The sequence below is a fragment of the Sciurus vulgaris genome (assembly GCF_902686455.1).
Source record: "Sciurus vulgaris genome assembly, chromosome: 2".
NCBI lineage: Eukaryota > Metazoa > Chordata > Mammalia > Rodentia > Sciuridae > Sciurus > Sciurus vulgaris.
The window spans coordinates 111,782,205-111,794,349 of NC_136462.1; the positions used below are offsets into that span (position 1 = coordinate 111,782,205).

Genomic DNA, 12,145 nt, shown 5'->3' on the forward strand with positions numbered 1-12,145 from the left:
GAAATCTAGATAGAACTATTCCTAACAAAAAGCCTCAAAAGAAGTCTTGATAAAGGGATAATAACAAGTATACAAATAAAAAAACAAAATTTTAAAGTGTTTCAAGGACTTCTTCCTGTCAGTAGTCCCAGATAATCAAAGATTATCCCCATGATTATTCTGTAGTAAAACCAAAAAAGACAGATTTTATACAACAAATTTCTGTAAATAAGAAAACATGATTTTCTTTAATATTCAATTGGAGAGGATATCTGACCTGCATTGTTACATGCATCTCCACTCTTTCTGCCCACATCTCCCCAACAAGAAATCTAAAAACCAAACAAAATGCAAAATACTGGGTCCCCTATAAATTGAGCTGATCTAAGCCCTGCTCCCTGTCCATCCCTTTGTAGAGAAACCAATCTCCTAACCGTCATAAAAAAATCCTTGTAAGCAAAAGTCCTGGGTTCGATCCCCAGCAGCACAAAAAAAAAAAAAAAAATTCTAATTCCTCCAAAAACTGACAAGTTGAATCAAAGAAGAGACCACACAGAGCAGATGTTACTATAATTAACTGTAATTCATTAGAAAAGAACAGCACTCAATTATTACAAGATAGTTCCTCCAACCTTTAAAATATTCTGACTCACAACTAATAAAGCCCAAAGGTACCTGTAAACCTGGGAAACTTTCTAGTATTTTGACTAGAAGGACGAACATTTACACAGTTCCATAGAAACTAGTCATACAAATTAATCATATGACAAAAAATGCTTTGGGGTCAACCTTGCTTCCAATTTGGCCACATGGTATATTGTTTATGCTTGAAAGCTTTTTAAAAAGGCATGATTAAAGATCAGATTTGTTTTTTTATTCTAAGTATACTAATGAATACCTTACATTAAAAAAAAATAGATCAGCTCATGAAAAAAACACAAATTTTCTAATGATTTTATCATTTTGAGACACCAATGTGAAATGTACAGAGTTCACAGAATTACTAGCTCTTCCATCTTTTCTTTCTTTCTTTTTTTTTTGTACCGGGTAGTAAACCCAGGAGTGCTCTACTACTAATCTCCAGTTATCTTTAAATTTTGAGACAAGGTCTCCCCTAAATAGCTGAGGCTGTCCTCAAACTTATAATTCTCCTGCCTCAGCCTCCTGAGAAGCTAGGATTACAGGAATGTATCATCATGCCCAGTTCTTTCAGTAACTTTTTAATCAACCAATTTTGATTAATCATTGATAGCACTATAGTTAGGAGCATCTAAGTATACAGTGTTATATAGTATATAGTGATTCATCACTGTAAAGCTATAATTGAAGAAAGATGACTATGTGGGGATCATATGCAAGGAAAGAAACCAACGAGTATTTTAGTGAGTCCTTACAACTATTTCCAGTAAAAAGATTTTAGCAGTGATTGTAGAAAGACTACAAACATTCTACTCACCAGTTTGATTGCTACATATTCATTGGTGTAGAGATTTTTACCTAAGGGAAAAGCAGAATGTATATGTTTAGTGACATTTCTTCTGGGAAATCCAAATCTCACAGGGTCATGAGAAAAGTCACATCCTCAATGCTGTTCACATACATGAAACATGATTTATAACTGAAAAACTAAACAGAGATAATGAGATCCAGCAAGAATAGAACAAAATCAGCTTAAGAATCTGAAATTTTATGCTGCACATGAGAAGTACTTTTAAGAAAAACCCAACTAATCTCCCCCACTTTTTTCTCCCTCCCCCTCCCCATCTCTCTCATTTCCCAACTATGAAGCCATGAGGCAAATAAAGAAATGCCAGAATATCAAAGATAAAACTTTAAACCCTTCACACAGTAAGCTAAACCCTCATTCTTCAAACTGACAAAAAAAGGAATTATTTATTTATTTCTTGTCCTGGCACTTAGTGGCAACTTTACATGGAATAAAGGATAGTGTGAAATAAAACCAATTATTTCCTTTTTGGAAACTCATCTATTTTTTTAAGGAGATGATTCTCAAAGCTGTTTTGATGGTTCACCAGAACTCTAGCTTTGTATCTTTAACTATATACATGAAACATACTTCACCTAGATAACACTTAAATATCTTGAAGTTCTTTCTGAAGTAACAATTTTTCCTTTCTACTTCCCTACTTTTTTTTTTTTTTCTTTTTTCCATTTTGCGGTGCTAGGGATTGAACCGAGGGCCTTGTGCTTGAACCCAGGGCCTTGTGCTTGACAGGCAAGTATTCTACCAACTGAGCTATCTCCCCAGTCCTACTTCTGGTACTATTGTCTCAATATTCTATAGTGCTTAAGACCATGTTCTGCATATCACATTCAAAATCTTGTTTAAATAATTGGTATGTATAGTATGTCTATGCTTTAAATAATACACACAATTCTTGTTATTTTTATATAAACACAGCGGAATAGATATGTACAGAAAAGGATATAAAAAGATGTACATTAATGTATTTAACTTACTGTTCCTCAGCATTTCCTGTGTTTTATTTAATACACATTGTTTTTATGATAAAGAAAATCAAAATCGTTCATTTTGGGAACAAAAAGCTGCTTGTAATACTTGTTCTCATTTACCAATCTCTAGACAACAGAAAGTCCTTTACAATATATCATTATACTTTTAATACTGCTCTCAGGTTGCTGAGTACCTCTATGTGCTGAAGAATACACTAACTCAGGAGTAATTATGCCTGCAAATAATATAACAAAGGGAACCCACAAATTTCTAAAGACCTAAAAAGCCACTGTAAGATGAATAACTTCATTTTTAAAGGAGGCACAAGGAAAAAATAGGTATTTTCCCTCTCTGTACACTAATTGCAGGAAGTTTCTAAGAGTTACTTTATATTTCTGGTTCATGCTCCTATCAAACACAATTTTTAAAATATATTTTATGAAATTGTGAAAATGACAGTAAGAACTAAGAGAGGAAGAGCAAAGGTAGTAAAAGTCAAATGTTAGGCAGACTGAAACTTCACTTTAGTCTAGGATTTATTCCACATGAGATAGAGACTGCACAAAGATTTTTCAGGAAAGTCCTTCCTGCCCTGTCACTGTAACTTAAAACCAATTTTACCAAAGAGTTGAATCATATAAATGCTAAAAGGAAAAGGTCAGGTTATACAGGTTTAAATTATAAACATGTTCAGCCATCTTTCTGAATTACTGACCTTCTCCCCCTCCCTAGCCTCGTTGTAGCAATAAGAATTACAGGGGAGTAGAGAAGTATGGGCACAAAAGTCTACACTTTACTTATTCAGAATACAGCATCCCTGTAAGTGTTAGAGAATTCTTAATATTTAAAATATATATGCTTTAAAGTAACAGATTTTCAATTCAACAGACACAACATTTAAGGGTGAACTGATGTGAAGAGGAATAAACCTGCATTCTAATCTATGAGCAAGAAGAAGAGGCAATTACTAATTATAGAGGGTTGGAGAGCCAGAAAAGTCTCAGGAAGGAAATTCTTTCCTTTCTCCACCCTCCCCCACAACTACTTAAAGAATGAGTAAGATTTTTACAGTTGAAGAATGAGAAATGAAATCTCAGGGAGTGAAAACCGCACAAACAAATAAAAATGAGAATGGAGATGGTATACACTGAGATGGTGGATGGTCTTGATCATGAGTAAGAGGGGAAGGGGCAACAATGGTCACAGCAGCAGAGGAGACTAGAAAAGTAAGGTTGAAGTCCCACTGGGAAAGTCCTCAATGTTATTTTCAAATTTAAAATGAAAAGTTTTAGGGTAGGGTGGTGACCTAATCAGATTTATAATTGTTCATAACAACTTATGAGGTAGTGTAAAAAATTAACTAGAAAAATAAATGACCAGAGGTAGGGGCAAGTTTATGAATGATTTAACACCCATGATATGTAGACACCAGGCATCTAAGATGAGCACACTCAGTTATCACCCTTTGGAGACTGACTGTACTCTAGTTATTCACTCAGTCTTGCATATGATGGCTTGAAAGTTTGTCAAATAAATCACATAATAAGTATCAAAAAAAGATGAAAACGTCAACAGAAGAACTTGGATAAGAAAGGATAACACATGTTGGTGTAGGTGCCACTTCAAGTGCTTCTTGAAGAATGAACAGAGGAAAGAATAAAAGGCATTTTCTATTAAAAAAAAAAAACAATTTGAACCATGACATGGAGACACAACAGAAAATGCAGAACTTAATGTACTATGAGTGTACCCATATCATCAGAGTACAATTTGTGGGAAGAAATATTGAAACGCAGAACAGGAAAGATCACTACCAGTTGTGAATAACACTGAAGGTCATTTGCTGCTGCTGCTTTTTTTTTTTTTTTTTTTTTTTTTTTTGCCTTACCGGGTCTTGAACACAGGGGCACTCTACACTGAGCTACTACATCCCAGCCCTTTTTATTTATATATTTATTTGTACTGGGGATTGAACCTAGGGGTGCTTAACCACTGAGCCACACCCCCGGATCATTTTATTTTGAGACAGGATGTTGCTCAGTTGCTTAGGGCCTTGATGAGTTGCTAAGACTGACCTCAGGGGCTGGGGATATAGCTCAGTTGGCAGAGTGCTTGCCAAGGCCCTGGGTTCAATCCCCAGCACTGCAAAAACAAACAAACAAAAACAAAAAACAAAAAAAGACTGACCTCAAACTTTTGATCCTCCTGCCTCGGCCTGGAGAAATGCTGGGATTACAGGCATGTGCCACCAGGCCTGGTCCCAGCCCTTTTTAAAAAGTTTTTATTTTGAAGCCGGGTGCAGTGGCGCACACGTGTAATCCCAGCAGCTCCAGAGGCTGAGACAGGAGGATTGTGAGTTCAAAGCTAGCCTCAGCAATGATGAGATGCTAAGCAACTCATTGAGATCCTGTCTCTAAATAAAATACAAAATAGGGCTGGGATGTGGCTCAGTGGTTGAGAGCCCCTGGGTTCAATCCCCGGTAACAGAAAAAAAAAAAGGGTTTTTATTTTGAGACAGGGTTTCTCTAGTTGCTCATTCTGGTCTTGAACTTGTGATCCTCCTGCCTCAGTCTCCTGAGTTGCTGGGATTACAGAGTGTGTGTCACTGTGTCCAGTAAATGTAAGCTTCTTACTCTGAGGTATGCACAAACAAGTACATGGAGGTATTCCAGGGCATCTGTGTAACAAGCTATAACAAATGAGACATATTATTCTTAAATTCTTATTTGTACTTGTAGAGGTGGGAAAAGTCTTTTATAAAAAATCAAAACAAACATTATAAAAATTATGCTCAGATCTCTTTTGAAGAAAAAAAAAAAAATACCAGAAGTCTAAGAAATCCCAGGTACTTATGGATCTGTTTATTCCATATAAAGTCTTTGGGGGAACTGCCATTCTATGTGTTACCTTTTTCTTATTTCTCCTGTGTTCAGCAAGACAGTCACTTTTTCACAGTGCATTTAATTTTTCAACTACGCTTCCTGTTTTTAGCCCCTTCTGTACCCAATCTTTCTGAAGTTCCTAGTGTCTTCAATCCCTGAGCCTATTCAGTATATTTTATGATACTCAGCTTTATATTTATGACTATTTTATGATCCTCATTCTGTAGGATGCTAAGTCAGTTACTGTTTCCGTACCAGCTTTGTAGCTTCCAAAATTTTGTTAACATTTCTCAGTCTGTTTTTACGTTCTTCTCTTCCCATTTTTTGGTTCCTTGTGATTTAATGCTTTTTAATTGTTTTTGGTACTGGGGTTTGAATCTAGGGGACTTTACCACAGAGCTGCATTCCCAGTCCATTTATTTTGAGACAGGGTTTCACTAAAATGCAGAGGCTGGTCTTGAATTAGTAATCCTCTTGCCTGAGCTTCCAGAAGTCAGTGGGGTTACATGCGTGCACTACGATGCCTGACTATGCTTATTTTAAAAAAAAATTCCTTTTCTAAATACATTTTTCAATGTTTTACAAGACCAAGTCAGTACTCAGTTCCATACATATTCACATATGTTATAACTAGTTATGTAAACAGTTTTATTTCCATTAGGCAGTGCATTTCCTGAGGACAAGAATGTTTACCTCATCTTTTTATCCCTACCAACAAACATAATATGACAAATACTAAGTACTGAATTAAACAAAATTGACTTGATATAAAAAGGGCAATAAATGAGCTGGGGCTGTAGCTCGGGAGCAGAGCACTTGACTAGCATGTGTGAGGCACTGGGTTCAATCTTGAGCACCACATAAAAAATAAATAAATAAAATAAAGGTATTGTGTCCATTTACAGCTAAAAAATTTTTTGGGGGGATCAAACTCAGGGCCTTGTGCTAGCAAGGCAAGCACTCTACCAGCTGAGCTATCTCCCCAGCCCTAAAAATATATTTTAAAGGGCAATAAAAAGGGTAGATTAGAATTAGATTTGAGATCATCCTAAATGTAAATACACAAGTTTTAACTTCATTCTTCAGCTTACTGTGAAATCACCAAGTCTTATGCTAAGAGAAGAAGTAAATGGTGAGAATTATATTTTGAAATTATTAATCTGGCCCCCTAATAAATGAGAAGGGAATAATTAGAAAGATGAAAAATAGGATATTTTTATAGTAGAACATTTAAAGAATAACAACTACCTCACAGAGTGGTTCTAAGGATTATGTGAGATAAAATACAGGCAAGTATTTTGTAAACTGCAAAGTGCTAGATAAACCTAATTTTTATTACTTCTGTTGTTATTTCAGGTATGAGGTAAGAATTTGTGGAAGAGAAGGACTATAATAAATAGGATTTATATCCCATTTTGAAAAACTAACAACCTTGAAATTACACTTAAAAGGGAAGGATAAGGAAAACAGAAGGGTCAAAAATGTTCTTCCTTCCAAACTCATTCTATGAGGCTAATATCACCCTGATACCAAAACCAGACAAAGACACATCAAGGAAAGAAAACTTCAGACCAATATCCCTGATGAACATAGATGCAAAAATTCTCAATAAAATTCTGGCAAATCGCATACAAAAAATATTAAAAGATAGTGCACCCAGATCAAGTGGGGTTCATCCCAGGGATACAGGGCTGGTTCAACATAGGGAAATCAATAAATGTAATTCATCATATTAATAGACTTAAAAACAAGAATCATATGATCATCTCAATAGATGCAGAAAAAGTATTTGACAAAATACAGTATCCCTTCATGTTCAAAACACTAGGAAAACTAGGGATAGTAGGAACATACCAGAACATCATAAAAGCCATATATGCTAAACCCAAGGCCAACATAATTCTAAACAGAAAAGTTGAAAGCATTCCCTCTAAAAACTGGAATAAGACAAGGATGCCCTCTTTCACCACTTTTGTACAATATTGTCCTTGAAACTCTAGCCAGAACAATGAGACAGAAGAAAGAAATTAAAGGTATACAATATGTACACAATAAGAAAAATGAGAAATTATACTTCATTTATGTATGATTTATCAAAATGCATAAATGCATTATTCTAGTGTCATGTATAACTAATTAGAACAAATTTTTTTAATTTTAAAAAGATGTTCTTAATTAAAATGTCAGAGGAATAAGCAATGATCATTCTACTCTGTTTTCTCTAAACTGAAAATTGATAGACAAATTATGAAATGCCTCCCAGCTCAACTTTCCTATCTACATGAAAGAATATAATATTTGAAAAAATTTTTTGCAGGGCTGGGGCTCAAACCCACATACTAGATAAGTACTCTGCCACTGAGCTACCCCTCCAACCCAAAAGAAGACAAAACATAATGAGGCAACCCACATAACACCAAACATGGTAGCTCATAAATCACAAAATCCTAGGTTGCTTGTGTTCACTTATTTTCTTAAGAGTATTGAAAGAACTGAATACACATCACCCTCTTATTATCCTAAATTCCTGTGAGGCACTGGAGGAGACTCAACGATTCTCCTCAGTTAAGCACTGCTCTAATGAATTATTCTGTCAGGGGACAAATACATTATTAAAACCGAACGAGTTTGGGCTGGAGTTGTGGCTCAGTGGCAGAGTGCTTGCCTAGCACATGTGAGGCACTGGGTTTGATCCTTAGCACCACATAACAAATAAAATAAAGGCATTCTGTCCAATTACAACTACAAAAATAACTTAAAAAAAAAAAACAAAAAAACAAAAAACAAAACAAAACTGAACAAGTTAACTCAGGCCGAGTGGAGCATGACGGTAATCTCAGCTACTTGGGAGGCTGAGTCAGCAAGTCAGTCAGACCCTGTCTTAAAATAAAAACTAAAAAGTGTTGTGGGGATGTTGTGTGGTACAGCAAGCCCTGGGTTACATCCCCAGTACAAAAAAGAAAACAAAAAACATAAAATGTAGCCACAAAGAAGTCTGGGCAGTCACACTGCTATACTCCATGATATACAGTACTCAGAAGTTTTGCTCTAAAAGAATTTAATTACAAAGATGGAGGGTTAAAATTCTACCTATTTAAAATGAATAACTGCTTCAGCTAAAAAAAAAAAAAAAATCAAAATATATCAGTAACTGTGAGAAAGGCAAGCAGTTTAATGGACAAGAAAATACCATCGATGAGCTGGCATAATCCCAAGCACTCAAAGCTTTTAGTTTGTACAAATTCACAATGCTTCCCAAGCTCACTTCCTGCTATGGGTTCTTTTATTGTTAATGGAAAAGAAACTTCATTACATAGTAGTTTGGGAGCTTTATATATAAACTCAGCCCTTTTGAAGCAGCAGCCTTGGATGTGATAATGCCCATAAAACCATCTCAATGAAGACTTCCTGTTTCAGTAAGTCACCTACAGAGACATTTACCGTAAGGTCCATCAGACACAGCATTATTTCAAAGAACCAGCAGATCTCAGTTCTCAGAGCCACAATGATAAAGGAACATACAGCCTTGGGTTCCCAGTTTAGTTAGATCTCCAGTTGTCACATTTTCTTGCCCTAAAGTGAAAGTAGTACATGTACAGATTACTACTTAGAACTTGGGTAGAGGGGAATCTAGCCAAATGAATTTGTGGCAATTAGCAGTTAAAACAAGTAACCACTTCTACATACCTCAGATTAGTTACTAGGTCTACTTAGGGCAAAGAGGATAGGTTGATCCATTATCTCTTCTACCCTGGGGGCATCTCTTTAAAGGTGAAGTATGATTAGGTATAAGAAGATAACACAAGTTGGAGATATAGCTCAGTTGGTAGAGTGCTTGCCTCACATGCATAAAGCCCTGGGTTCTAATCCCCAGCACCACCAAAAGAGAGAAATAATTGGGGCTGGGGTTGTGGCTCAGTGGTAGAGTGCTTGTCTAGCAAGTGTGAGGCACTGGGTTCCAGCCCCAGCACCACATAAAAACAAATAAATAAAATAAAGGTATTGTGTTCATCTAACCCTAAAAAAAAAAAAAGAAGGTAATGCAAGGGCTAGGAGTGGTGGTGCAAGCCTATAATCCCAGCAACTCAGGAGCCTGAGGCAGAAGGATCACAAGTTTGAGGCCAGACTCAGCAACTTAGTGAGACCCTGTCTCAAGATAAAAAATAAAAGGATTGAGGGTATTATTAGCTAAGTGGCAAAGTGCACCTGGGTTCAATATCCAGTACCCCTCCAACACACACAAAAGATAATACGTAGCACAACAAGAAAAAAAAAAAAAAAGAACTTTTCCATTTTTACTATCTTAATACTAGTAATATACTATACAGAAATACTATACAGTTAACAGCAAGGACAATATTTCTTCCTTTGCCAAGATATTAAGGAATTACCTACCAAGCAGTTTATCATAGCACTGGTGGTAGCATACAGCATGTTTACTGTTAACAAAATAGACAATGTCAAAATATTTTTAAACTGCAAATTATTTTCCATTAATGGGATATGAGGTAAATATATACCTGAATATTTACTTTTTTAATTTAAAAAATTTTTAGTTGTAGATAGATACAATATCTTTGTTTATTCATTTGTTTTTCATGTGGTGCTGAGGATCAAACCCAGTGCTTCACACGTGCAAGGCAATGGCTCTACCACTGAGCTACAGCCCCAACCCAAATACTTATTTTAAAGGACATCTTCAATTGACGAGTGGATAAAGAAACTGTGGTATATATACACAATGGAATATTACTCAGCCATAAAGAATGACAAAATTATGGCATTTGCAGGCAAATGGATGAAATTGGAGAATATCATGCTAAGTGAGATAAGCCAATCTCAAAAAGACAAGGGACGAATGATATCGCTAATAAGTGGAGGATGACACATAATGGGGGGGAGGGAAGGGTTAGTGTTAGGGTTAGAGTTAAGGTTAGGGAGGGGGGCAAATATGGAGGAAGAAAGTACTGTATAGAGGGTAAAGAGGGGTGGGAGGGGTGGGGGGAAGGGGAAAAAATAACAGAATGAATCAAACAACATTACTGTATGTGGATTTATGATTACACAAATGGTATGCCTTTGCGCCATGTACAAACAGAGAGGCAACATGTATCCCATTTGTTTACAATAAAAAAAAAAGGGTAATTAGGTTTGATATAAATGGAATAAACATTTACAAAGGTGAAAAAAAAAAAAAAAAAAAGAACATCTCAACCAACATATTCTTTGAAGAAAAAAAGCACAAAAAAGATGTATGAGAATATGTCACATTTAAGGGAAAGGATTATTTCAGGAAATTTTTATTTCAGATATATACAAATATGGGTACACACTGGATCACAATATAATATTTATTCTTTAGTGTGACCCATGGTCAAAAAAGAATAAATGCCATCAGTAAAAAACAGAACAGCAGTTTCAATTATTTTATTTTGAGATGAAAAGCTTAGGATAGTGATTAGATTAGCTCCTATGACTTTCTTAAAGTATTAAACATGACATTCTGATCAATTTGTTGGTTAACAACAAAAAAAAATTCTAACTACTGAACATCTGGAGTGAGGCTGGGTTGGAATGAGTAAAGGGAGGCAGGTGCCAAAGAAAAGGAAGGAGGTGGGGTGGGAGGAGTGGAGGGGAAGGAAAAAAATAACAGAATGAATCAAACAACATTATCCTATGTGAATTTATGATTACACAAATGGTATGCCTTTACTCCATGTACAAACAGAGAAACAACATGTTTCCCATTTGTTTACAATAAAAAAAAGGAAGGAGGTGGATGTCATCTATGAATAGGGTTAAAGAAGGAGTCACACCCCACTTTCAAGAGGCTAAGTCTGTGCACTACTTTTTAAAGGCATATTATTATTATTATCATTATTAATTAGTGGTGCTGGGGATTGAACACAGGGCTTTAGCATGTGAGGCAAGCACTCTATCAACTGAGCTTTACCCCCAGTCCTAAAGGTGTATTTTTTACAAAGCAAATGTGCAACACTTTCTACATTAAAGCAGTAGGGGGGAAACACAATGAGTTGCTCCACAAGGCATGATACTCTGCAACACAAAAATACTGAAGATTATATTTCTTAAAAATGTTATTGTTCAAAATTTCAAAGATATTATCCTCACATATTATCTCGACTACATTTAACAAATGAGTTATTTTCAAACAAATTCCAGATGTTGTATCACTATATACCACAGATTCAGTCATGGATTCTGTAAAGGAGCACCACCTTGAAAAAAAAAAAGAGAGCTAGTCAAGAAGTGCCTTTGTTAGATTAGCTTAAAAATTTGTAGGCTGTGGATAAAGCACTTGCCTAGCATGTTCATGGTCCTTAGTTTTATCCCTTGCACCATCAAAAAAAAAAAAAAAAAAAATCAGATAAAGACCACATGGGGAAAAAAACAAAAGACAAATCTCTGTTTTAGTTTTTGTGAAAAATAGAAAGGTGGCCCATTTTCAAAATTAGGTATTTAACTTTAAATGTAAAAATACTGGGGACGTAAAAAGAAAACAGTCAAAAGAGAAACAGAACAAATGGGTGGTTACCAGCACTTAACACCTGAGTGTGCCAGATTCACAACAGAGTCCTTGACAAACAGATTATTTGACAAACAGGAGGTGAGGGGAAAGGAGCAGCCGGACCAACAAAGATAAACTGCATATGTGCACTCATCCCAAGAAGGCTTTCCCATCACAAGAGAACAAAGTGAGGTGGAGACAATTAAAGGTACATTCTTTAAATAACCCCATAGGAGACAGTAAAACCTAAGGGATGTTCAGGAAGACTGTACACCGCAT

The 12,145-nt window shown here is 35.7% G+C and overlaps 1 protein-coding gene across 8 annotated transcripts in view; it reads right to left on the reverse strand.

The window, feature by feature from the left end:
• Window positions 1-12,145, reverse strand: part of CSNK1G1 (casein kinase 1 gamma 1) — a 165,149-nt gene that overhangs the window by 83,900 nt on the left and 69,104 nt on the right. For 7 of the 8 annotated variants that reach the window (XM_079125711.1, XM_079125706.1, XM_079125708.1 and 4 more), the window contains one exon: window positions 1,436-1,476. The exons of the other annotated variant lie outside the window; for it this stretch is intronic. In XM_079125711.1, the coding sequence (XP_078981837.1) occupies window positions 1,436-1,476 (41 nt within the window). The remainder of the gene's footprint in view (window positions 1-1,435; window positions 1,477-12,145) is intronic. 8 annotated transcript variants of the gene reach the window in all.